Below are 27,855 nucleotides of genomic sequence, written 5' to 3' on the forward strand. Positions count from 1 at the left end.
TCCTCTGCTGGAGGAACACGGTAACTCGCTCCACATAGATTCAGTAGGAGATGGAGTGGAAAGCGCCTGAATCAGCATACATGGATATTTCCATCACCAGGTGTGATTATTGCCATGCAGCTCAAAGCAGTATCATCACACACGTCTCAGCTTGCTGGAATTTGTCATCACGCCAAGCAGCTAAACATAATATCAAGTGTGGTGCCCTCGCTGTGATCCTGGTATAGGAGTATAGGGACAAGGCGTTGTTGACTCGGCTGACATTTTGGGGAGAAAATACCTGAGCCAGTCATGCAGCATGTTGTTGTCAGTTGCATGTCAGCATGAGTTGATTCACCAGGCAGCGCTGGAAATGCTAAACCATTCTCAGGCCTGTTACCTCGGCAACAAGCCATGCATGGCAGAAGAAAGATGTTGTGAGAGAAAAAGGATGAGGAGCCCATCGAGGGGCTCTGACACTCTTAAAGTGATAGGTCGCCCTCAAAAATCCTGTCAAATTGCATCGTCTCTACTCACAGCACACACTCAGACTTACATGGTAATATTAATCCAGCTGCCACACAGCGGCCCCCCTGCAGAGCAAACATTAACCATTATGTTCACCCTCATTTATCATTCTGCATACTAAAGGCTCTGTTGACTTATAGTACTGTCCCCCTGGGGTGCTGCTGTGCTCCTTCTAAGGTGACCTCAATTCAACATGTCAAATAAAATATTCATATTTTGAGTCCATCTGCTTAACCAACTCAATTAATACATCTAGAGAGGAGCAAACTAACAGCTAAATATCCCATCATAGCGGGAAAACACAGCTGGAGCCAATGACGCTCCTGTGCTTTTGAACTCAAACAACTAAAATAAATGCAGCAGTTAAAGGATAGGTTTACTATCCCTTCACTGCTGCTCAACAAGGAGCAGCGTCCAGAGAAACACCAAGAGGGAATTTTTTGCTAAAAAAGACTGAAACTCAGTGAAAATCAGATGGCTGAAACTTCATGTCAGCGTAAGTTAAACTTTTGAGTATGTTTTCATAGGGCTGTGGTTTTTGTCCTCCATCACTTACATTGAAAGTGCACCATGAAAGGATCTTTCATTGTCAAAAAATTCCCTATTCTCAGATTCTCTGTAACTTTGTTTCTAGTGGGTCATATAAAGCAAAGTGATTTCTTTTGGAATACTTCTCTTATGGAAACGTCTAGCTGTTCTTGTCCAATAATGACAAAGCTAAGGCTTTCTCGAAAAGCACTTTGGAGAATATATTGCAGATGTGTGTGTGCATGTCAGTACATTTGAGTCCATGAGTCGCTCTCTGAGCTAACCTGTAGCACAGTTAAATTAAGCTTAAAAGTCTGAGTCAGAGCTGCTGCCCAGCGACAGACTCAGCGACACTCACAATGGTCTGAGATGCTGAAATCCTGTTTAGAGAACCTGGAGTTAAGTACATACAGCAGTAAAAGGGTCAATCAAACAAGGTGCTTGCAAGTCTGTTGTTTGTTTTATTCTTATATGTTCATTCCCCCCAAAACAAATTCAGGAAAAAGGCGTTCAAATGCTTATACATGTTACCAAATGTGGTGTATTTTTTGTGCTGTGGATCAACAGACTACATAAAGACACCACATACAGGAACTTTAAATCCATCATGCTGAACATACACTTAGGTTTGATTGATAGGCGTAGTGCAGAAACACGTCAGCTGTGAGCTGTGAGCACCACAGATGGAGACAAATAAAAGTTCATGTGGAGTTCATGTTCACGGCTGCCAGGTGATCTCACTGTTACAAAACGCTAAAGCTGTTTCCTATTTTTTGCCTCTTCTTGGATCTTATATAACTCAATAGATGAATCACAGACACATTTAGCTTAGAAAAATTAAAAGGTCACTTTCATGACCTTGCCAACGCTATTTATGTGGCAGGGGTTTTCTCCACTCGCTGTGGTTAATTTCCCTCAGGTTACCACGGAAACTAAACACAGCGCAGTTCAGCAGTCCTCCGTGTTTTGCTGGTCATATGGCATCGGCCATCTTAAGCTCCAGAGTTTGTACAATAATTCCCTTTTTATCCACAGCTAAATTTAACTGCAGAGCCAGTGTACAAACATCAGAGAGCTAAACCGTGGGCTCTCACACCTGGTGTCTAAAGCACGCTGACACACGCTGGGAAACATCTCAATAATTGGCAGAACACTGAAAGATCTTTGCAGATTTGGGAGCTGTGAACAGTTTTATATTGTGTCATTAAAATAGTGCAAAGCTGCTAAAGCAGTAGCCTTTGGCGTGAACGCTCAAAACTGTTTATTGTACTTTTCTCTATGAATAGTACGAAAAGATGAGCGCCAGCACGTCTATCAGTGGCCCAAAGTGATTATGCACATACAAGTACAAGTTTGCCAATTACCAAATAAAATATATTGAGGAAAAGTAACCTTGGAGATAGTATTCTACAATTAAAAAGCCTTTTCCATTGTATTTAGATTTACCCAATATCTCACAAATATCCATAAAATTGACTTCTTTAGGCCAACAAAAAATAAATTAATAAAGAACTAGGCCCTTTGCACCAATATATGATGTTTGCTTATGTGGTCCTTATACTTTTGTGCATGTTTTGACCTCATTCTGATCAAAGAGGATCCAAATAATTATTGCACTGGGGGATCTGGACAAATCACAACCTTAGTGTCTCTAAAGCACCGGTGATCCTGAATTCTTCAGCATCTGCTGTTTATTCAGCGCTGAAACACTTCTATGTGGCAATGATGATGAATGAAGACGATGATTAGTAGTAGTGTTGCATATCTCTACTGTACTCTGTGTGTTTCTAGCTGCTGCTAGTTGCTACCAAACTGCCACTAGATGGCACAGACAGTTTAACCTGTTATCTTCTCTGATCATAAATCAGTGGGCAGAGCACATTTTCTGCACGAGTGTATCATGAACAACACGTTACAAATGTTTTCTCTTACTTTGTTCAGTTCATGAGTCATTCAACAGCCAATTGAACATTACTTTTACAGATATAGAGCCGTGATTAGGGTCTATATAACATATAACTCTGTATTTCAGATCTTTTTTTTTTTATCAGATGCTGCTTAAAGTTCTCTTGACTACCAAACACATTTTTAACTGCATGACGACATTCCATTGTAGTTTATTAAACATTATCAAAGTCGATCAGTCAGTCAAGGGCACTTAAGTTTCTACCTGTTTAGTTTCTAAACCTACAAGGCAACTGGAAGAGAAGCCAGCTGCATCTGCATCTCATTATGTATATGAGCCCCTGTGAAAATCGTGTGACTTTATTATTTTAAAATACTGCATGATTCATACTCAGTAGTAACCACAAACAAAAGCAAGCCAGTCAATTAAGCTCAAAGTTCTCTGTCTGCTTTTCTCATTAAGATAACTTCTAAAACTGCATCAATTTTAGACAAATTTAGTAAAGGTGTAAAGGTGAAATGAGTAACATTTTCATATATTTTTGACTGGATCTTATCGTCCATGTTGTGAAAAGGTCACTTACAGCAGCTTGGATGGTTATTTGGTCTCTCTCATACAGCAGAACAAGCTGTAAACACCTACATAGTTGTTGCTCTGGCTGATGTGTGAGCAAACAGTTGCCCCATTACCCGTTCAGCAGACAGAGAACAACATATCACTCATTCATTTGGAGCTGTGTTTCTGTCCTCCTACTGAATGTAAGCTCACTCTTCTTTTAGTTCCATTTTTTTCTCCATCAACTCCTGAAGCAGAAATATCTTACTCTTTATTTGCTAATTGTAATTGGAGTGATTGAAGAGAATCCAAACTGTGAAGCTGTGCGCCAAAACAAAGAGCTGAAAGACGCTAAAAGCTCTGTGGAGCTGAACTGATAACACTCAGCAACTTGTTCACATTAGACCTACATGTCGTAAGTAATAGAAATATATTGGTTAGTAGCACACAGCTGTAATTGTCTGTAACAAACAGAACTGTATCTACTTGTTGAGTCCATTTGCTGCCCATTTAAGGATTTATAATAAACATTAGACCAAACATAGATCACTTGTAAGGAAAAAGATACTTAAGTTTGGTACAGTTCTCATTATACAGGTTATTTTCCACTCTTCAGGGGCAGGGTACCAACAGTCGTCAGCAGCTTTACATACTGTATGATGAGCTTTGGCACAAAACCGGCGAGCCAACTTACAAGCTGTTGTTTTCCACGGACACAGGGAAGGGAAGGTGGAAGAGGAGTCTTTCAGCTTTGTCTTGTCTACTGGTCTTTGCTATCCACATTTTTCTCCACATTTTTATCTCTGTTTTGAATTTTGCTCTTTATCTTGACGTTTTCATACATAAAGAAAACTCTGACCACTATTGATTAGTTGAAGAAGAGGCAAAAGGCCCTATAAATTGTGAGTGGCCGCGTTAGCTGTGTGCACATACATGTAGCCCCTTTAATGTCCAACCGCCGAACGTTTGAATATGTCTTGCTCACAGGGTCAGGACTCGTGCCCTAACACAAACACCACCTGAGTCAGGCAATCTGTTTATTAAAATGTATTTCCTATTAAATGAGTCAACATCTGCACATGTTCTTCCCTACTCGAGCTCATCAGATTAGCCCTCTATCTAGCCTGCATGCTTTTAGCTAAATGCAGCAAACAGCTTATCTGACGGTTGTTCATGGTCAGCAGATACTTTAAAGCAATCACTAAATCATTCCAGCTGTCTCAGTAACGTCGCTGGTACATTTACAGATGGCATGGCTAGTTTTCTGCTGAGACACTTTTGCATGCAAGCCTGACATTCATATGGTGGATACTGTATTTCTGTCAGACCAGTTCATTTCTGGAGTTTTCCATGATGATGTGATATGACACAAACTCAAGTGTCACCTTTAAAGCTGAACTAATCAATGAATGTCTATAAACAAAAAGTCAAGCAACTATGACCACAACGCTGCAGTTTTCCTCAGCTACATGAACGATTTTGGCATCTTTCACTCGTAGTTTTGGTTTTACTGCCCACAACATCACTGTTTTGGTTCACTCTTACAGCTCTAATCAAACTTGTTTCATTGAACTTCATTCATTACACACATTCTAAATCACTGAACAAACCAGAGGGATGTTTGCAGTGATTTAGTGGTCAGAAACCAAGCTAAGTGTATGCTGCCAGCCCTGCACCAAAAAAGGTTGCATCGAGATGATAGCCATAGATTTGCGACTCTCGCAGGAGTTATTGTTTCTTCACGTCTGTCGCGTATTGTCACGTCATGTGACCTAACCTTAACCACAAACCCAAATCTTGTGAGAGTTTTGCAAATCTAGGGTTACAATCTAGACGTAAACCACCAAACAGAGGACAGTTAGCGACTTGCTTGCAAACTTAGTGACTAATTTAGCAGCCAAACAGCCAAAATTTTTCCCTCAGTAGTTGGTAGAGACCAAAACAGAGAAAAAAGTAGAGATACTGAACTAAAGTTAAACCGTGTCTGCTGGATGTGTAAATTAAGAGTTTGCTGTAGTGCTGGCCGGATCAGCTTAATAAAGTGATAATATAGTATACAGAACTATGTTTAATATTGTAGTGACACGCTGCTCTGCCGCCCCCAAGTAGCCAAAAACCAAATGGACACTGCTTTAAGAGCAAACACACAAGAGAACAACCTTCACGTACACAAAATTGATCTGTGTCTCCCGCGTGTGTCTTAGTGTGTTTAGCACAGTATTTCCTTACAGTTTACCAAATGAAGTTACAACATGAAGCAGGGATTTGTCTAACATGTTTAATTGTGTTTCTTCAAAACAGTGCATTGGATAAGGACTAATAAATGAAACATTAGTTCAAAAATATTTGTATCAGCGTATCGACCGTAACAACTTGAGAGGATGACAAACAGTTCAAGTTGGAATATTGCACAGTTAGTACCATGGTTTGTTGTCGCCTTTTAGATAAATTCAACGTGGCATCAACACTAAGTACACAATACACAATTGTCATTTTCACAAGTCAATTTCATCAAGCAAACGCTGCAGAAAAACACCTGCAAACCAGTGCATTCAAAGTTCTGCACTTGTGTTAAAATATTAGTACAAGTCGAGGGTCTGTTAGTGTTTGATTATGATTTGAATTAATTAAAGTGTTTATCTTAAATTCTTACATAATGGAAAAGCAAAGTAATGAGTCCTTTGGTGCAGCTTTAGTTTATGTAAGGAAGCAATTTAAGATTGTGTACATACTGTAAGTCATGTTCTATGCTTTTGTTTACATTATTGCTGTCTGTGTGGCTTATCTAATACTCTAAATACTGCTGTAATAGGTGCTCCTTCTATTGAGTATTATTACTGAGCATTTCATCCAGAAATCACTGTTCCACATCACCAGAGCAAACACACACCAGCAGAAAAGAGGTGTGTGTAATCTTTGAGATACAGGAATCACGCTGTCCTTCTGAACAGTAACCCCCCCGAAATGACTTGCATTTGTGCTAGAAAGTATAATACAAATTTGAGTGTATTATCTTATTACCTACCAAGGGCCTTCATTAATTATCTTGGCCTATGGCATTCTAAAACTGGGCCAAGTGAGGTCTTATTACACACGAAACCATTTAGATACACAAGCTGCATGAAAAGTATGCCAAACATATATTTAATCGGATCATGATGAAGTGAAACAAACGCCTCCAACTCTTTGTACATGTGACACCAAACATGGGTCCTTCATCGGTGAGCAAAATCTCTGATCAAAATATGCCCCTACGTGGATAAAGGCTCTGCTCATGGGAGGTCGGGTTCACTGGAAGCGTCTTTGAGTTTTCAGCAATCATATTTTCTGCTTCCATGTTTACATCAAGAAAATCCAAATACTCGCCTTAAATGACTGACCCCTCCTCCTAACTGGCTAACAAGATTAACCCTGATGAGAATAATGATATAGAACATAGACCTACATCGTTATTGCTAATCTCTTGAGAGTGGCACATGAAATTAAACCATTCCTCATTTTGCTGTTGACCCTGAATCCCCCATTGTGAGAGCATGAGTACACTTTAACAAAATAAAACACTATCCATAGATCTTAGATAGACACTCAAATAAGTGCAAATCGCCTTCTTTTGTTGCAGAGAAACCCGTCTGATCCTGATCATCTGAAGCCTCAGCATGTTGCTCCCTCTAGTGGTTCGTCCTCCTCAAGATTTAAGAAATCAAATTCTTTCTGTCAGACTGAAAGTGTGACTCTGTACATCATGTTTCAGGTTCACATATTCTTCTGTGATCAAACCTGACTGTGATGTAGATTTAAAAAGATTAACTACAAAGCAGAACTACTCTTGAGGCTTCAAACCATAACATATGATGTCTTTGCAGTTAATTAAGTTCAGTTCCTCTGACATTACAGGATTAGTACAGCACTGACTGGACAAAAAAGTGCATATATAGCCTTTAGCTATATACTAAATGAATGTCTTATCGTCACAGGCAATGTATTTAAAATGCTTTCTTGCCTCTGTATATAAAAATACGCAGGTTCCAAAGTCACTCTGTTATGAGGATGAGGAGTTTACTGTATATTTCCTAAAAACAAGGTGAGTCCAGTACATCCAGTGCATTTTGTGTCCTTAAATCCCTCATGGTGGTAATATAAGCCAGGCTTTGCTTTGTCAGCAGGACACAAAGAATTTAAACAACTCTAAAGTGAGACAAACTTTTGAGGCTCTAGTAAAAAAAAAACAACAGGAAAAACTGAAAATATTATCACACCCGTCTAATATTAAATTTTGAACATACTTTAGCCAGTGTGATTATTTCATTCAAATGAAAGAAGGAAACAGGGTCAGTGGTTAATGACAGTTGGAAGCCTCCCATTCTCTGCCTCATTTTTCTTCCACTGCTATAATCCGGTGGCTTTTCAACAGACTCAATCATGTGCAATGCAATGCAAAATGGAAAAAAGGGTCCTGAGCCCGTAGACTTCTTTTTTTTTAGTACCTCTGAGCCTGTTGAGAATCCACACTTCTGGTAGCCAGTCAGCTATACAAGAAAAGCCCATCCCGAATTAAACTCTCACCGCCGTGTTAATTAATATACCTGAATGGCAACAAACAGGATGGCTTTGTCCACTGTGGGGTGTCACTGCTGCCTGTTCAGAATTAACAGCACATCCTCATTATGTTCAAAATAAATAAAAAAAAAGGGGGTCAGTCGGGCCACTAGAGGGAGCGTGATGCCATGATTTACTTCAAAAGTGCTCTAAAACTGCAATGAATGCCCCATTTTACCCAGCCATCTGCACTCTGTCGTTTTGGGAAAAAAATGCTGTTTTGATGCTGCTGAACTATTTAACAGCTGAAGGGACCATGATTAATTGAGAGTTTGATCACTGGACGTGGTTGAACTTTCCACAAACCTGCAGCGTGTCAGCTTCCAAATGGCAGCGTGAGCGTGTGGAACATCTCTAACTAGCTGTCTATCATCTAGAGCAGCATGTTTGTTTAAAAAAAAAAAAAAAAGCCCCAAAAAAACCACAGAAAGCCCACAACCTGGCGTTGGCAGCTCCATCAATCATGCACACATTCAGAGCAAGAGAATCACAACACATCAACACTGAGCATCAATCTGTTGTTGACAGGATCCTCATTAGTGCACGCGTGTTCTGTGTTTTTATGATGAGATGTATTTTGTACACTGTTGTGAGAGACAGAGAGAGAGCGAGGAACAGCGAGGGCAACAGGGAGGTAATAACAGCAAAATCAATTTCACGCATGACTGCGTTTAGGAGAGGTGAGTGGCGGCGGGCATCTTGATCTGTCCATCAGACTGCGTGTTGCTCGCCGCTGTGGCAGCATCATAACTCCTGTTAGGCTAACCGATGGACGAGGGCCAACAGCCGTGGCTACATGGATGATACGGCTATCAGAGCAAGAAACGAGGCACCCACTACATGATGACTCCCTGCTCGCACCGTTTCCATGTGACATCTCTGTCTGCAGAGGTGTGCAGGAGGGCTGAGCTCATCCACTGAATGTTTAACCTTCTACGCCAACGATAAATACAGAAGAAAACTAGGCCGTGAGGAAATATAATCGATTAGTCAAGCATGATATTTGTCATTCCTGTGTCAGAATATACTAAGGATGTCCCAATCGCCCAGATTAGTCACCCAGATTGTAATATTGGGATGGTTCCTAGTCAGATGTCTTCCTTGCACCTTCAGCATATAGAGCAAGTGATCAATGTCACTTTGTCCAGAGAAAGGACTTAATGACAGCACACCCCCCACCTCACCTCTACCAGTTAGTATCCGAGCGGTTAACAGGGAGGACAACTTTCTGACGTCATGTGTGATATTTAGGTAATGACGTCCTTCACACACTCAAAGATTCAATTATCAGCAGCCTCCTTTAATACCTCTGAGGGTCGTCACACTGCAAACCTGCTCAAGGTCCTGATCACACAGGAGGCTATTTTCAGTGACTTTTCAGTTGTTTTCGATATGGTCGATGGTTTTCTGGGCTATTCTTTTTTACATTACTAGGTGGGGGCGGTACTGAGCTGGAAAAAACTTTGACTCACAGCAGAGATGAACAGGATTTTTAAGAATGAGTTAAACAAACAGTTTGGCATGTTGGGAAATATGCTTATTCACTTTCTTGCTAAAAGATAAAGATTTTTTTTAAAAAAACATAAAAAGATACCACTCTTATGTCTGTATGCCAAATATGAACTTACAGCCAGTTAGCTTAGCTTAGCATAATGCCAGAAAACAACTAGAAACAGTTAGCTGTTTCTTTTTAAGTGACCTCAGTCTGTTTCCAGTCTTTACGCTCAGCCAAGCATGGTATCTATTTTCTCCTCTAACTCTTAGCAAGAAAGCAAAAAACACTCATTTGCCAAAAGCTTAAAGGTTCATTTCTTAAACGGAAAGAGCGGGTTTAGAGGCAGTGCTGCGCTCAGACATTTATTCCATTTTTTTCTTGCTGGTAATACACTGTGGCTACAGTAAATCCCATTACCCTAACTGTGGCACAATTAAGAGAGGCTGACGCGAATGACTGACAGCTGCACATGAGCTCATCTGGGTGCCGCCTGAAAAGTAAAACTCAGCGAGCTCTTCTACTTTAGGCTTTTTAAAAGAAGGTGCCATTTCCTTTGTTCAACCTTCACAATGTGTCCGGTGTGATTGGGCTTCACTGCAGCTCTAATAACAGCGCTCCTTGGGCTCTGATCCATAGACTTAATCCAGTAGTTAAACACCATGAAATGCAGTGACATAATGTAATATGTGTTAGAAATGAAAGGCTATGAAAACACCTAAAGGTTGACTGTCAGTCACATCTGTTAGACATGATTTAAGGAGGTGGATGACAGCTCTTGTCCCCTGGAGAGGCTGTGGATCAATTCAGTCCCATTTCTTTATCATACATGGCAAAACTGTCCCTACACAATCCAACCCACTATGTTATTGCTGCAGTGATCTGCTGACAAATGGCTTCACTTTCTGTTCCCTCTATTTCTTCATGCTATGAATGTATTTTAATCACTTGCCCGCAATCTTCAACTACTATTTGGTAACCCACGATGGCAGGAAAGAAGCTTAAATCCTACTGTTACATGAATTAATAACTTGTCTTTACTACTTTCTGCCTGATCCCTAAATTTCATCTTCAGTATTTCCAGATTAGTTAATCCATCTCGCATAAGAAAGATGCTTTGCAAGTAGGTACTGTACAAGAGAGGCTTTTCAGAGCTGATCTGGTCCCGGCCAAAGCTGCATTCAGCCTGGTTTGAGGGCTTTCATCCTGACCAAAACCTATTTCATTGTAGTTTGACCATTATTTGGCCAGCATTCAGGAAGTGAAAGTCCCTGGAAACCACTACCTGAGTCCCTTTGTTCACTCGAACGGTTCAACTTTGCTCTATCTAACCTGCTGGCACCAAAGCAACAAGTCTTCATATTCGAATGGAAGTACAGTGTAATCATTAATTATAAATCGATTTATCCTAATAAATTCATATATTTACATAGCGTTGATGCAGTTCATTTCAGGACGGCGCACACATCCAAACATCTTGCCAGGTGCAGGGTACAAAAATAGGAAAATGAAAAAAATCCCATGCTTTATCTTGACTGCAGGCCAAAAGGGATCATGAGGCAGTTGAAGCCAGTGAAAACCTTCACAGTCAGACGTCGCACGATATAAAGAGGACAGTAGCATATTCCAGTTTGCAGGTGTTCTTTCTTGTGTTGACTCAGACATTTCTAATTTGGTTGATTTGTTCCCATGCTTGCTGTTCGAGGACCTTAAGAAGAAAAAAATAAATGTATTCTGAGTGTGTTCTCCAGTATATGAAAGTGCTTGGTGAGCACATTTCACCTGTGTCTGTTTGGCAAGAACAATAGTTTCCTCTTATTGTTTGCAAACTTCCATAATCCTGACTTGCTTCCCCGTTAAAAGAAATGCATCTCCCCTCTTGTTGCCAGAGCAAAGTCTAGCCACCTTTAGCCACCATCGTGTCCTTTGATAAGTACACCACCCAGTAGACCATATTAAAAGCCCCGAAGGACACTGGGAACAGGATCCGTGCATACTTGTCAATTTTGCTCGTTCCGCCCATACCAGCAGTGGTGGGCTGGGAGCACGGCGTCTGCTTTAGCTCCAGTTTGTTCCCCATCATCTGGATGCGCTCCAGCTTGGGCCCCAGCAGCTGCTGCAGGGACGAGGTGCCGGTGTTCTGCCTGCACGGCGTCCCCGCCATCACGTCTGGCGTGGAGGCCGCTGCCTGGGGCGTACTCTTCACCAGCTGGGCGGAGGAGGAGGCCACGCTGAGCAGGCTCTCAGATTTGGGGCTGCAGCGGGAGAGGGTGGAGGAGCTGCCGTTGGGTCCGCCGGCTAACGGTCGCAGAGGCCTCGATCTTCCCACTCCCGAAATGTTGGTGGTGGACTGGGCTTTCTGGTGACAACTGGGCTCTTGGTGGGAAATATAATTCATCCGCTTCCTCAGGTTACCGTTGGTGTCAGGATTCTGAAAAAACAAAGCAGACCAATGCATAAGAGTTTACCAATATTGGTATTTTCTCACTTAATGGAAGCTCCTTGTGCTTAAGTTCATTAATATCTGTTAGGTGTGAATGTTCTACAGTAGAGCCTGACCAATGAATGCACCGGCCAGTAATATCTGCCAATACATTGTTGATTTTTGTCACGTGTTTATGTGTTCATGTGTAAATGAATATTAGTCAATATATAATTATCAGACCTTTAAAGTCAAGTATCAATATTAGTATCATTCTTTCTGCTCTGTTTTATAATCCACCCATCTGATCCTCTCTGAAGGGGGTCTCAGACAATTTTATACCCTGCGAAAATATTTGCCCAAAGTATTTAACAACCCTGATACATATTCCTGTTTACTAAGTGATCATATTAATCGCATCAAGTTCTGGTCTAAATCATAAAATAAGCTGGTTCAGTAAAATGTGGGTCCACATTTGAGAGAAAACAACGTGGGGATTTGGAAGGTGAATAATGTTCCCGTTCCTCCTGTCTGCTTCACATTTGAAGGCGTTCGCAGGCAAGGTAAAGCTCACTTGCTTTCCCATTCGGAAAAGCGGGCCGGGCAACATAAACCTTGTCATATTGATCTGATTACAGTCCCCCTGACACAGATGGCCTTCATCTGGAAGCAAACGATAGAGTGTGTGCAATACAGATGTCACTTACCAGGGATTTCACTCATTTCACACAAGCTTAAGACAGAAAGTAGGTAGCACTTCATCGGGGCGGTAATGCAGTGTAGCGTCAAAAGAGCTTATCCTTTGAGAGTTGATGTTTTCAAGCAGGGAGAGTGTGATGCTGGTACTAAGGCATTTGCAGGAATAATCCACCCCCCCGAAACTGAAAGGATCCAGTGTTATTGTGTCCCATGTGCAGCAGAGGAAGTGTGTGTGTGTGTGTGTGTGTGTGGATAGCAGGCTTTTGCTTTTTCATCCTGGGTGAGTTTAAAGGAGCTTGAACCATCAAAACACCCTGACCCCCATGCCAAGTCCCCCTTGGTAGCGCCAACAGGACCTGCTCTCGAGGAAAAGAGTATTAATTTTTCCCCTCAGCGCCAGAGCCTCTCTGAAACCTATACAGATGTACCCGGGCTGCGTTGCCGTGGCAACCTACTAATCCACTGAAGTGCCGTTGTCACTATACTGCATTCAGGCATGATTACGCCACACTGGGATTTCGACAAGGAGGGGGCAACTTAAAGTAGTTAGTGTAAAACTGGCATATGCATTGCTGGGTTGTGTCAGCTTCAATGATCAGTTAACAGTAGACGAAATATTGAACATTATCTCTTTTAGTAACAAAAAGTCTAAGAAATGTGCACTTCTTCCTTCTTTTCCCAGGCCTCCCATCAGTAACAGTGTTTATACAGCACCATAAGTACATTACTGCAGTTACATGAAAGGTAACACATTTATCATATCTGACAAAGAGCTCTAAAATAGCTTCATGGCATATTCATGAATTCTCATCCAATCCATATGTCAGCTGTCATGGTGTCAATGTAATTTGTCTCTACTGCCGATACAGAAATAGGAGATTATGTCAATTTATTCTTGTAGAATTTCAAAATAAAGGTTCCACAGCAAACACAGCGTGATTAGCTCTCAAACATCTGTGCTGCGAAGCTGTTTTCAGACCCTGTTTTTTTCTCACTTTTTTTTCTGTCTTCTTTAAACCAGAGTCAACAAATCAGGAGCTAAATTTATGGCTGAACAAAAGCTAAATGTATCCAAGCTGATTTGGGGCTCGCAGGTGTGAAATATTTTAAGTGTGTAATTTTATTGTCCGCCTCATTTACCACATTTAACAAGCAGTTGTTGCAACATGTCGAGGTTGACAGAGCATTTATCTGCGTAATCGGGTGAAAGAAACAGGTAGAATCAATGTTTTGACCTTTCTCAGGAACAGTGACAGTCCGCAGGAACTTTTTCCACACAATCAAACATCATTTGTAGGTGACATAAGAAAAGTAAAATACTGTGAATGACCATAAAATAGTGGTTGAGAGTGTCACCGCCAAGTCCAGTGCCCTGTTTGTGGTTTTAAGTATAGTATATTCACATTTGTGGTGCTAAAACGTAGACAACTTTCATAATATTTCTTTTCAATTCAACAGCCAGATAGAAGCACTTTCTGGTGGTATAAGGAAAAATAACCTCATATCCTGGGATTAGATATATCCTATTTTCCCTACATTTTGGATCCTCTTAGGTCTTATGAGCAGGAGCACAGCTGATGGTCCTCTGGCAGGCCCACTCCTGGCCATTCAAAAGTCTAGGCTAAAGGCCAGATACAGTAAGCACATAATAAGGGACATGCTGTGTAAGTACTCCTTGAAGTTAAATGCTATCAGACGTTTTGCCACAGCCACAAAAATCACCTGCAGCACTTCCTCCGTGTCCTTGACCTTGACAGGCGTGGTTTGGGGCACCGGGGGACATTTGGCTGGCTTCTTCTTGGCCCGCTCGATCTGTGCGTTGGTGAAGTAGTTTACAGCGGCAAACTCAATGAGGGCAGAGAAGACAAAGGCGAAGCAGACAGCGATGAACCAGTCCATCGCAGTGGCGTATGAGACCTTTGGAAGGGAGTGGCGGGCGCTGATACTGAGCGTCGTCATGGTCAGTACGGTGGTGATGCCTTCAATGGTATCAAAAAGAGAACAACATCAAACATATGAGCCTGTACTGTGAGTGGAAACATGGTTTTTCATATTTATGCTGAAGGTCACTGCAGTTTCACTTGAGTAAAAAAATCAAACATATCTGATTTGTTATAAAATGATTTACAATTAAGACTAAATGTTTATCTGTCTGTGAAACTGCTGTTCCTCCCACAGTTAAGCATGTATCAAACACCATCTCATTGTAGATCAGAGTGAAACACCCTGATTTTCATGTAATTGCCAGATGCATGGTGATAAAGATCATTTGCACAGTGTTCAATAACCCATGTACATTAGGTTGTTCTCCATCAGCATATTTCATTAACTGAATGCAGGGGGATAATGAAGCAAATATATTTGGCTCTCTGAAATGGTAGACATGGACAAAAAGAACCACGGTATTTACACCTGCATTAACTGTTTCTTCAGCCACTTGTGGGCAGCACAACAAGCTGCAACACTGACATACTGTCACCTTATATAACACCTTTTTAGCTCTGGTTTTCATCTCCACCGACTCACAAGGAAAATCTTTAGCCCTTCTGCTACTAAATGCTCCCCTTTGTTCACTAGCTTATCTCTGACTTATTCTGACTGTTGTTTACGATGGCTAAGAGTTGCCGAACAAACTGCACATTCAAAATACTTTGCAAACTAGAAAAACACAAGCTTATTAACAAAAAACACAAATGCAACAATCATTGCAAAAAGAAGAGAAGAGGAAATTTCTTGCAAGTAAGTGAAATGTGGCGCGCTAGCTGACTATGATTATTATCAGTGTGTTGTTGTCACGAACCGGCAATGTTGTTCACTGTCGTAATATTTTCATAATTATGCACGGACAGCATTTGGTCAAGTCAAGTCAAGTCTGTGTTTTTCTGTAAGAGCTTTAAGCCGTATTTTCTTTTGTACTTTGTGTTTTTTGGATCTTTGCTCTGATTTTTTTATGTGTTTTCTCCTCCCAAGACTGATTTTCTGTTATATTTTTCTAACAAGACCTAGCTGAAGCTGCACGCTTGTATGGAGACAGAGCGAGTGGTGGTGGTGGGTCGTGGAGGATGTGCACCCATTTCTAAATCCCTCACGATTACATTGTCTCAGGGAATTATAGCGTTAGGTAACTGCATATATATGGACAAAAGTAGAGTAACAGAGAGAGAGAGTAAACCAAAACAGTTGCGCCATGACAGGAAGGGCAGCGTCAGATCATAGTTTCTGTGGGTTCATCACTACAAGCGAGTCTATCATATATAATAATTATATATAATAATTCATATATAACAATTCAATCCATTCTTAATCCAAAAAGCATTGATCAGCACAGCTTTAAATAACTTCTACATGGCTGAAAAAAGCTAATTAGGCTAACTAGCCAACCTATACAGCTTTCCTTCAATGTAAGGGTTGTTTTCACATATTCTTCACTGAGAAAATAGCTAACTCAAGTTAAGTTGAGGTTTAACTCAACCAACAGGATCATTTCTGCCTGCAAACAAAAGCTCTGCCTCCAAATAATGTTTAATAGTCTGATGTATATCAAAAGATGTAGTAGAGTCCATCTCTAGGCTGAATGTCACATGTTCTTCCTTCAATCTTCGCTGGACCAAGAGAGATACCATAAAAATAGAACAAGACAGCGATCTGGCCAGCACGCTAGGTCACATGTGGCTCCTACAATAACAGACGGTTACCATATAAGCCCGTAGCTCATCACTCGTCCTTGGTATTATTAACCAATAGCAATAATGTGATTTGGAGAAAATCCCCTTTACATTGGAGACCTGGGACAATCTGTGCTGCAGAGTCCTTGCCCAACATAAATTCATCCCCTGTGCCCGGACGTGACCGCTATATAATTACCTGTCAATCAACAGCAGCTGGATGACATTGATAGGTGAACTTGAGGCTTGAGGCCACAGTTTGAGGATATTAACCTCTAATATAAAGCTGTTCTCAACATAAGCAAAAAATGAGATGGTTGACAGATATACTGAACCTGCATCTGAAGCTGAAAGCTTCCATGTGTTTTTTTCTTGTTCCCAGTCATCTAAATAAAATTCCACTTACTGTGGAACTTCTGGTATATACATGTAAACAGCGCTGTGCTGTGCTGTGCTGTGCTGTGCTGTGCTGTGCTGTGCTGTGCTGTGCTGTGCTGTGCTGTGCTGTACGCATTGATTAAACAGAGAGTTTAAACGGACTTCAAAGTGATTCATTTCACTTTCATTTCACCCTTCCCTCAATTATATCTTTTTTACTTCTCACAAACAACAGGAATACAGCCTGCAGGGGATATTTTGGTCCTATAGTTACTCCTGCAAATAGAAAAACAGATGCTGCATACTCGTGCCAGTTTAAAGGATACACACAAATCAGATTTCTCCAAAGTCCTAAAATAAATAGTTCCGTATTTTGCTCCTGGTCTGTGTCTATAACACACAGCCTTGAGAATGGTATCAGTCTTCTCACCTAAGTTTCACAAGGAAAGCAAAAGTTATTGTAAAGTAAAATGTTAAATTCCTATTCCTATTCCTATAAAGTGCCGTGAGCTCACACGTTTCCAACATGGCAGAGCAGGAATTACTTTGTGACCTCCTCACCTTCACGCTCTCATTCCACACAAACATTGCAGTGAACAACAATCACATTGTGTCAAAGGCATAAAAACCAATCACTTAAGGCTTTGAATGAGCTTGTCGAAAATCTGCTTTTTACTCTGACCCCTATACTGTATCCGAAGCCAAGACGCTCCAGCGCTAATCCTCCCTCCACTCCTGTTTGTCTTCCTGACAAACTGCCTCTTCCTTCTCATAGCAGGACACCGTGGTTGAGTCACCGAGGCAGGATGTCAAAACAGAGCGGGGCTGCGGGGGAGAAAGAGGAGACATCCAAACACCGACCACCCTCCTCCCTTCCCATCCACACACACACACACACAGTTAAACACAGCGGATAACAGCAGAAATCCACTGCCAAGAAGCTCAACAATAGTTGTGCTGCTGTGATGCCTGGGTTATGCTGGACAGCTTGGGGTGGGGGGGGGCAGGGGAATGCGCAGCTGGATTGTCATATACATCGGTCACTGCGGGAGAGCCGCATTGATCCCCCAGTGCTTTGTTACACTGCAAAACACAGTACTACAGGAAACAGCAGAAACACTGCACACTGGATGGGTACAGGTGACGCTGCAGTGTGTGTGTGTGTGTGTGTATGTGTGTGTGTGTGTCACCAGCATCAGTTTATTAGGGAGGTTTGTTGTTTGGCTTCAGTCTGCTGTCACAGTTTGACTGAATGCAGCTGCCAGCCAACAACAGGCCTGTTATTATGATTAAAGGGGAAGTCCTCCAATTTTAACCACCAAAGTCTGTTTATAGGTGTTTGTGAAAAACATACAACGCCTTTGTGTGGAGCTGGATGAAGTCTAATGAACTGGTTTATGGGGCTGAAAACTGTTTTAAGAGTTTTAAGCACCACATTGGAAATCAACTTATTTTGATATCCATGATAGGGGATTAATATCAAAGCACAATTTATAAATGGTTTATGAATTGTAACTAACATTTAGCAACTTATTTGTTTATGCTTTACAAGTGAGTTGTAAACCATTAATAAGAACACATCTTGGGTTGTTGTGTTGTGAAAAATCCCTTAGATTGTTTTCAATGTTGTTTTGTCAAAGAGATTTTTCACAACCTAGAAACCCAAACGCTGTCCATTACTAATTGCTTATGATCTCTGAAGCTAATGATTTGCAGTATGAACCATTAACTAAGCCATTATAATGATCAAATCCCTTCATAAAGGGTGTCTTATTGATAAATTCAAAAACTCACTTTGTAGCTCCACACACTTTGCAGGCAACATGTCACATAGCTGTTCTGAGAATGATCGATTGTCACTGACTATCATTTTTCTTTCTCACTCATCTCTCATGGTGACAAGTTAAAATTACCTCTTGAAAATGATGCTCCAGAACATAATCTATCAGAACGACTCTCAAAATGGAGGACAAGTGTCAGTGCCATTGTCACTGAATGATTTTCTATCACCGTAAATGGAGGATTGTGGTTGACAAACCAGCAGAGTGAGCTGCGCCTTACCCATGAAACAACAAGAACCCGCAACACTGGTCTAGTTTTAGCGGCTCTATCTGTCTCTCTATCGAAACACACTAGTCAGTCTGATGTAGGACAGGGACCCAAACACTGTACCAGGGGAGCCAGGGGGAGCGCAAGTAGGTCACAGGCCAAAAACTGAACGCAACAGACAAAGCAGAAGTGATGGATAATACAACGACGCTGGAAAATGTGATAAAATGCCAGATAATGTAATGAGATCACACTCTTCATAAGCAATGTAACACTGCAACAACCATAAAGAATATAAGGAGTTCAATGCCTCAAGTTAGATTATTATTATATCGTCAATTGGAAACTTGTTTTGAGGAAAAGTGTAACTAATGAAAATGGGGGTAAGATGCCTACACCTTCATCTAACTTAACTTGTACCTGACAAACGCAAGCAAAGATAATGCCTACGAGTTGCCTACAGGCAGGCTATCATTAGTCTTTGTTTTGTTGTGTACAACAGATTTTGAGGTAACTTGATCAAAGTCTACAGCCCCTAAAATATAATTTTGGTCATCCAGCGAGGAAATATGTGCAAGGAATAATTCATTAGTTTGGAGCAATATATAGAATAGTATTGTGAAAGATCTGGGGCAAGACAGCCCCTAGTGGTTTGGAGTAAAACTCTCTTGGGGCACTTTCCATCTTCTTTATATTTTTTTCTTTCTGAGTCCTCGTTTGATGGCTTTTTTCTTTAATAAAAATGAATAACAAGACACATACCATGGTCTCCGAAAGAAATAAGACGTTATATTTGTCCACGAAAGTAAAGAAATCAACTCATAGTCTGAAAATGCTGCTAGCTTGTTTGCTTGTAGCAAATTCCAACTGCAAACCAGTGTCGGGCAAATAGTTACATTACTTTATTAGCTTAATTTTGTAGAATGAAGTTATGACGTGTTTTTGACATTTCCTGGAACAAAGAGCACCATGGAAGTTAATTATTGTGTAATTGTATTTGTATGGAGTTCTTCTTGGTATTTTGTCTAAGGAAAATGTTGATATTCCCAACAGCCTCACATTTTGTGTGTTAACGTGAAGTTACATATTGCCAAGTTATATCAGACTCTCTGGTTAAATTGTTAGCCTCGGTGGCGTCTATACACCGACAGCGACGCGTCTTTTGCCGTCCATGTTGCCGAGCAGCATTGCCTAGCAACTGTGTTCTCACAATGTAACCACTTGAACGCCAAACATACATGTCACAACTATGGCACCACGAGGCAGCAAGGCAGCAATAGAAAACAAGACGCTGACTTAACAAGCAGACATCCCAAGCTAACATTATCTTAGCTTAGCTTAGCTTAGTTTAGCCTCGGTTACTGTGCACAAGTTCCGACCTCTACTCCCCCTAAACTCTGAGCAAACCTCCTAATTAGCTAACCGTAGCAAGCTAGCTAAGAACACACAACATGTGAATAACACAACTACAAAATGACCAGTGGTCACATTTCTCCTTGTTTGGCAGAGGCTAACCATGCTAAGCTAACACGTCCAGTATCTTCACTGAACACACTGAAGCGAGAAACTAAGCTGATATCAACCCTCCTTCAAACTCAAATAATATCTCTGTCATTCCTAACTGTAATTAAATTACGGACTTTCAAATTGTAATCCTTAACACCTCATTTAATATTCATATGAAAAAGCATTAGAGAATAAACCAGGGGTGTCAAACATACGGCCCGCGGGCCAAAACCGGCCAGCCAGAGGCCCTAATCCGGCCTGCTGGATGACTTTGAAAAGTATGAAAATTACAGGTCTTTCATAATATTTTGTAAAAAGATAGTTCATTAAATGTGAACATTTTCAGAATGTACTTGTACTTTTTTGCACTAAAACAAAGGGAAAACTTTGGAGTTGTTGTTATCTTATTGTGCTGTGATTTTACTGCCAACTTGAGATCAAATTGGGCTGTTTGTGGCCCCTGAACTAAAATGAGTTTGACACCCCTGGAATCATAGACTTCATAGACTTCAGTTTAAAATGAAGAAATAGTGACAGGATTGAGATATTGTTCCGTTTAAGCCTCATTAAAGTAGTACAGGCATTTTTTAACTTAGTTTGATCTTATTATAATCTGCGTAAATGAGAAGTCGGTTAAAAACTGCTCTTGATTAGATTTGATTTGATTTGAAGCCTGTAGATACCTAAAATCAAAATTACCTCCTGGGGCTTCTTGTCAGTAACGAGTTTTCAGATTATTTTCCCTGCTGATTTTGAAAAGTAATGCTGGTGAGCTTGTATTTCACGTATCAATCTTAAGATAAAAACAGCAGCTCTTTACATGTCCCATAATCACCTCACAGTGTAACATAACGTCATTGTTGTGCCGAGCGGAGAGTCACTCCAGCTCTGAATGCTCTGTTGGCGTGCAGGCATCACATAAATAAACAGAGAGCAGAGAGGCTGTGCAGGATGAGGGATGTGCGAGGTCTACATACCAAAGACTGTGCGTGCCGGGACCGATTCTTTATTTATCCAGAAGGACACTTGGGAGAGGATTACTGTCATTATGCAGGGGATATACGTCTGAATCATGAAATAGCCCATTTTACGTTTCAAGTGGAAGTAGACCGTCATCACCACATATTCACCTGAAGGATCAACAGAAATGAATTAGTTTGATTAACAAAGAATTTAAAGGTGCAGGCTGACAGATTTCAATTAATGCAGCTTTAGACAGACGTCACATTTGATTCCTTTTTATGGTTTTTCCACTCTCTGTTTTTTAGTGATACCATCCATTTTTACCCAAATGGACAAATGCCACCTGTGGCAACTTTATGGCAGTACAGTATTTACATGAAGAAAAAGCCATCTGAAGTGCCTCAACGCATAATATTCAGTGTTTGATTTCGAGGCAAACACAAACATCTTTTCTTTCAGTAAAAGAGAGCACATTTTATAATATATATAATACATTTTTTAACAATTATTTTGTAAAAGCAGCCAGGTTAATCAAAACAAGCCCTGCAGCCATTTTGCTTGTAAGCCTCCGGTGTAATCCCGTTGAAAACCCAAACTGATGAAAGGATAATAGTCTCACCTGTGATGGACTTAATTGTTTCAGTGGAGACCGTCTGGCCGATGAGATCATACTGAACGAGGCTGGAGGACTCGGGAGGGACCTCCACTGAATGCTGGGGCCCTTTGGTCCAAGTATAGATCATCTCTGTTTTCGGATAGGCATCTGTGGGCAGACAGCAAAGCCCCCCCTTATGAGTCACTGACTGTGAGTTGTGAACAGGATATAAAATAAGACAAAAAATTCTTTGTGTGACGTGTTTGTCAGAACTTTAAACTGTTCCATATGTACATATTGATACCTTTTCACATGTATGTGGCTATTTTTTGCAAGTGTGTGTATACATATACATGTTATTCATATTCACATACATTTGTAAGCCCTCCTGACAACACACACCTAGTTGATGAGCTCTGCCTCTTACCACCTTTCTCACTGATAGTTCAAAAGCCTTTCTTTTCGAATCTCTTGAATTACCTTCTGTATGAGTTGTGCTGATGATGACTAAAACTTTTTTTCACCTTTAGTCTGCATGTTTTCTCACTTTTTGTATATGAATCTGCATACATTGATTCTTTGGATACTTTGAGCTGCACAACGAGCTGCAAAGTTGAGATTTTACAAACTTTTAAATTGCTTGTGATTGTTGCATATTTAGACACGGTGTAGCCATGGAGCAATATTAGCATTCATCAGGAGTTTTACTTGCGGCAATCTCCTGAACATAAGCCCAGTATTCGTTCTCTTTTAGCTCCGTTTTGATCTGCACAAATCACTGATGAAAATGTCTGGCTCTTTAGCTGCTGAACAGATTGTCTAAAGCTTTTTCACCGAAGACAGCTGCCTGCTGCTGCTGGATTTGAGGTTGATGAGAGCTGCTAGGGCAAATCAGAAAATTAGAACTGCGAGCGAAACAATGAGCTGAAAGGCGTTAAAATGCTCTGTAAAGCTGCGGGCAGCTGCAGAGTCCGGTGGTTATTATCTGTGGGTTCATCACCACGAGTGACATTTTTGACAACAGACATTCAGTCATTTTATCAATTGTTATATGAATATTGATTAGTGCTGCTTTAAATGTAATTAAATGAGGTCATGTATTCAAATGCTGACACAGTATTATGTATTCATGGCTAGAAGCCTCTGAAGCAGCATCACAGGATACTAAAACTCTCCACTAACTAATTAATTTTTTAGGGCTACGAGCCCTGAGAGGCAGATTGACCCCTCGCTTCTGTTCAAAGCTAGAAAACTAAGTAATTCATCCACTGGAAAGATAAAAAATAAGGAGGGTCTTTCGTCATATGGAAATGAATTGGCACTGATTTGCTTATAGGTGATGTTTGCTAATAAGAATACATGACAGCATCCAGTCCACTCTGTCAGATCCACAGAAGCCTATGCAATGTGGTCAGGGTCAAAGTACGCAGAGGTCCCATCTGTCATAGTTCACAAACTAAGCAAAAGTTGCAAAGTTCCCTTTGACTTAGAGATACTTTAAATCACAAGAGGTCCATTTGCCTCCCAGTACTGCGTCCTCGGAGTGTTTTGTTGCATGTATCCTGGTGAGGTTGGTCAGTCTGTGGATGCACAACAAAATGCCAGTTGTCTGTGCCTGCCACTCCCTATGGGACTCCACATCGGCAGGATACCAACTGTGCTGCCAAAATGAAATGACTCTGGTGTGTCATGGAGTGGAACGCAATGCCTGTGCACACAAGTCCAGATGGAGGAACAGAAAAGGAGACGAGGAGAGAGGGATAGAGAAAAAGAGATGGAGAAAAAAATGAAGGCACAGCAGACAGAGTGAAAATTAGCACACACACACACACACACACACACACACACACCAGCTATGGAAAATAGCTGCATAGGTCTGTGCTATCCTGAGGCAGAGGAAGGGATTCTGACCTTTCCTTCGCTTCAGGCCACATCAGATCCATGGTCGCTTCCTCCTGACTGGAGGCTAGCAGCAGCAGAGCAGGATGGTGAGAGGAGGGGGGGGGGGACGACAATAACTGAAAAATGGGAATTTGTCCTCTGCAATGTCACCACACTGGGTAATTGACGGCAGATTGGGCGAGTGTAAAGGCGAACTCGTTCTCTGTTCCCTCTCCTTTCTCTTGCAGATGTAATCTTCAAATTGCTGCTTTTCTCCGATAAGACGGAGCTGCTCTATTTGAGAATCTCCTTTATTTGAGATAAGTCATTTCTGCTGACCAGTAGGCTCAGTATAAACACTGATGCTGAGCTAGGGCTTCATTGTTCACCATGAAGAATGAAATACTTCATTATTGTGTCTCTCAAAGTGCTCGGCTCCTCAGCACAGAATCCAGCTCCAAGCAGAGAACAATCATGTGACCGAGTTTCTGTAAAAAACGCTTTTTTAAAAAAAAACTTTCCAGACCATGCCAGGATAAAATTTGGATTTGTGACACCATGACTGAATAATCATTGTCAGCTGTGTTAAAGGGATAGTTCCACAATCGCTTTATAATCGAGAATTCGATGAGAAGCTGGATGCAACTCTTATGACCATCCGTTAAATATGAAGCTAACTAGCAGCTGTTTAGACTGGGAAACAGCTTTTTACACTTCAGCCTGTGTCCAAATCAAACAAACAAGACTTAACGCGCTAATTAGTGAGTTTTACAGGTGCTTGGATGCAGATTCTGCCACCTTCGGACAGAGCAGGTTTGGTGGTGTCGATCTTCTCATCGAAACTCTCAGCAACAAAGCAAATAAGTTGACTAATTTAAGAATCCTGCTTTTTCGTCCTTGCTACCTCTCACTGAAGACGCTTCATTTGCAATGAGATGGATAGAAGATGATAACAGCAGAGAACAACAATAAAAGAAAAACCTGAGTACGCTAAAATAAAGTCAAAACTCTGCTGAAAATACCTGCCTTGTGCTACTTGCAAATTGCCTCCTGTTTAGCGATGTAAAGTCATCCATTGGGTCTCCAGTGAAATGACACTGGAGGGCACAAAATGTAAAATGCAGTGTGGAGGCCAGTCGAGGCAGCCAGTATGCTCAGCAATGGCTTTGTTTGTTTGCAGCTACTATAATAATGACTCAGTGGAAAAGGGGAAAGGGGAAACTACAGTACTGATTTGCTGATAAAAAATATTACACGTAACACTAATTGGATCCAAAATCATGTTACACTCTGTGAATGACAACTTTTGCTTGTCTCCTCTATATTCGTGGGATTCTGCAGAGGAACACTTTGTCCTCTTGGGCCTATCTGGGCTTTACTTCCCTGCAGCAGTATTTAAGGCAGCAGACTGCTGATGTGTTACTGACCACCAGTTAGTGCACAGCTGGTTTGTTTTAGAGTGTTTGAGCACATCAGCAAACATCTGGTTGTTGGTTGCTTCTTCACCTGCCGTGCAGAGAGCCAGTTACTCTCTGCAGTGGTCTAAAACTGTGTGCAGACCACAGCACCCTCCATGTCTGTTTCCACCTCCTTATCTGTCTATGTCACCTACACTCCCTCACTTTCTCACTCTTACACACACACACACACACAGGACTTACAGCTTCCAAACTTGAGGGGGCAAGCATGTCCATCCATGGGGAAGTCCACGAGCTTCATGGGACACTCAGCACTAATAGTCAACCTGTTGCAGCACAGAGAGATGTAGCTCAATACAGGATCGCTTGGACACACTCACACATCAAGAACTTGACCACGGTGTGCTCCCTGTCAGCATTGGCATGCAGTGTTGTGAACTAGCACAGTGGAGGAATCGCAGAGATACGGTTGATTCTTGTGATATAAACACATATCGGTGAAGTGATAGCAGTAGGCCGACACATGAGAAGGTCAGTGATTTACTTGTACCAAACTCTCCCTGCTGAAAAGGCAGCCTCTGCACTGCCTCCACACAGCTCAGCTCTGTTCACACACTGTGAGCCTCCAGCTTTGATTTCACAGGAAATCTGCTTGATTGCTTTAAATCTTAGTCCAACTTCTTTTTCTCAATTAGCACAGACACCAAAATATAGAATTATGTGAGTAGGAAGCAGATGCACCGAAGGTTAATAGAGATGTTTAGTAAATAGACGGCATGCTAGAGTACCTCATAGTGTACAGAATGGTGCCATTCTTCATGATGCGGAAAAGCTTGTTGGGGGCCGTCATGTTGTGAGCGACTGACTTCTTGCCGTTCCTGAAGAAGGTGTCTGGTGTCCACACTTTAGTCACCATCAGGTTGTTCAGCCTCAAAATCTCTATCGGGCCCTCGTACATCAACCTCCGGTCCACCCACGTCTGTCGAAAGAACACGTCCATGGTGTACTCCTAGGACAGGGAAAATGGACAAAAGACAGAAAAACATATGAGTTTAGTGTGTGGGTTGGTGATCTGCATTCATCTGGAGGTAGAACACCTTGTTTTCCACACGAATAAAAAGTAGCAAGGGTCATTGAATTCAAATTCTTGTTCTGTATCTTCTGCAATGACCAGACTTGGAGCAAAGTTATGTGCAACAGCACGAATAGGACAAATCAACACGCGTTAAACTGCATTTGAAGCGTGGGTACATACCATTTCAACATCTGAGACAGGCCCAAAACTTGTCACGTAAATGTCTGTCTTGACCTCAGTCACAGGACCTATTGAGCCAATGAAACAGACAACAAGTGTCACATTTAATGACGGTTCCCTGGTTCTAAATGCCTCCATGTCACAGAGCAGCCCCCAGTCTTATTCACACTTGTGTGCAACAGTCTTTAAAGGCCTGAGACCTCAGTAGCTGATCTCACCCATAGAATTCACTTAATGGAAGTGAAACAAAGATACTTTAAAAGACCTAAAAAGACAATCCTGTTTGTTCTCTGTGAATGAACGTGGAGGCTGCTGGTGCACAGCAAAGCCATCTCTTACAGAAACACGTCGTGGACTCAGACACGATGCACAGAAAACCAAATCCCTACTTTTACCACTTGGACTGTGCATTAAGCGTCTGTCCAGCAACGCACACGCGGTTATATAAGTGATTTCGCTTAAACGTGCGAGCTTACAGGATCAAGTCTGAAACAGCAGCTCACATCGCGTGTGCTGGGTGACAACACTTGACCATGAGGCAACACCGTCCAATGCAGAGCACGTCTCCAGCACAGGGGGAGGTGTGTGTGCATTGTGATTTGTGATTTTGGGGCCATGCAAAGAAACCTGACTGGTGCTATAGGATGCATGTGGCGCTCATTAGTGAGTTTGCAGTCATTTTCAAGCTCTTTTGTAGTCCCTTGTGGTGTGAAAGAAAAGTGAAATTAAAAATAAAGTTCCCACTTTCCCTTTTATTTGGTGTTTCAGAGGGTGATATATAATCACTGACTTGACTTGCATGGTGTGTTTGGTGCTTGATGATGTGTTTACAGCTACCTTATTATTGCACTTAATGGTGTGTTTAATCTCTTATGATAAAAAAAAAAAAAGAAGTAAAATAACAGATCAAATGTGTCAGGGCTGTCGTGTGATTATAATCGGTAGTTTTCATATAGAAAAGACTTATTTTATTCTAAATACTTGTATTTTTTCCCTACATACCCCCGAATCCAGGTCGCAGCCTGTTGTCATAGCCGTCCAGAAGTCGGTCTAAAATGCGAGTAAAATTCTCCGGATAGATCCTTTCATCCTTCTTTGTCTGTGCAGAGGTTTTCTTTACACTAAAAAGAAGAAGAAGAAGAAAAAAAAGAATCAGGACACTATAAGTTAAAGTGAGAGAGGGGCTTCATTAGAGTCGGGGAGGGGGGTGGGGGGATGCGAGCAGGAGGTTTTCAGCACCGCGGACAGAGACACTGAAGGACTCACCAAGTGGCCAAACAGAAAAAGTAGAAGAGGGTCCGAATAAAAGCGGGGCGCATCGCTGTCACCGTCTCCTTCTTCTTGGCAGAAACCATGTTTGCATGCCATACTTCAAGCCTCTTCACATGTCACCACGCCAGATGTCTGTGTCCCGGGGAAAAGGGGGGGAGAGGGACGCGG

General features: G+C 41.5%; 1 protein-coding gene across 1 annotated transcript; it reads right to left on the bottom strand.

Moving 5' to 3' along the window:
- Nucleotides 1-11,481: 11,481 nt before the first annotated feature.
- On the bottom strand, nucleotides 11,482-27,770 carry gabra4 (gamma-aminobutyric acid type A receptor subunit alpha4). Its single transcript, XM_070836376.1, has 10 exons — nucleotides 27,682-27,770; nucleotides 27,418-27,536; nucleotides 26,416-26,483; nucleotides 25,949-26,169; nucleotides 25,404-25,486; nucleotides 21,886-22,029; nucleotides 21,281-21,433; nucleotides 14,428-14,684; nucleotides 13,062-13,064; nucleotides 11,482-12,015 (listed from the first exon to the last, which is right to left on the bottom strand). The coding sequence occupies exons 1-10, from the start codon at nucleotides 27,768-27,770 to the stop codon at nucleotides 11,482-11,484; spliced, it is 1,671 nt and encodes a 556-aa protein (XP_070692477.1).
- Between the last annotated feature and the right edge of the window lie 85 nt (nucleotides 27,771-27,855).

Source organism: Pempheris klunzingeri, chromosome 9 (assembly GCF_042242105.1).
Source record: "Pempheris klunzingeri isolate RE-2024b chromosome 9, fPemKlu1.hap1, whole genome shotgun sequence".
Lineage (NCBI taxonomy): Eukaryota > Metazoa > Chordata > Actinopteri > Acropomatiformes > Pempheridae > Pempheris > Pempheris klunzingeri.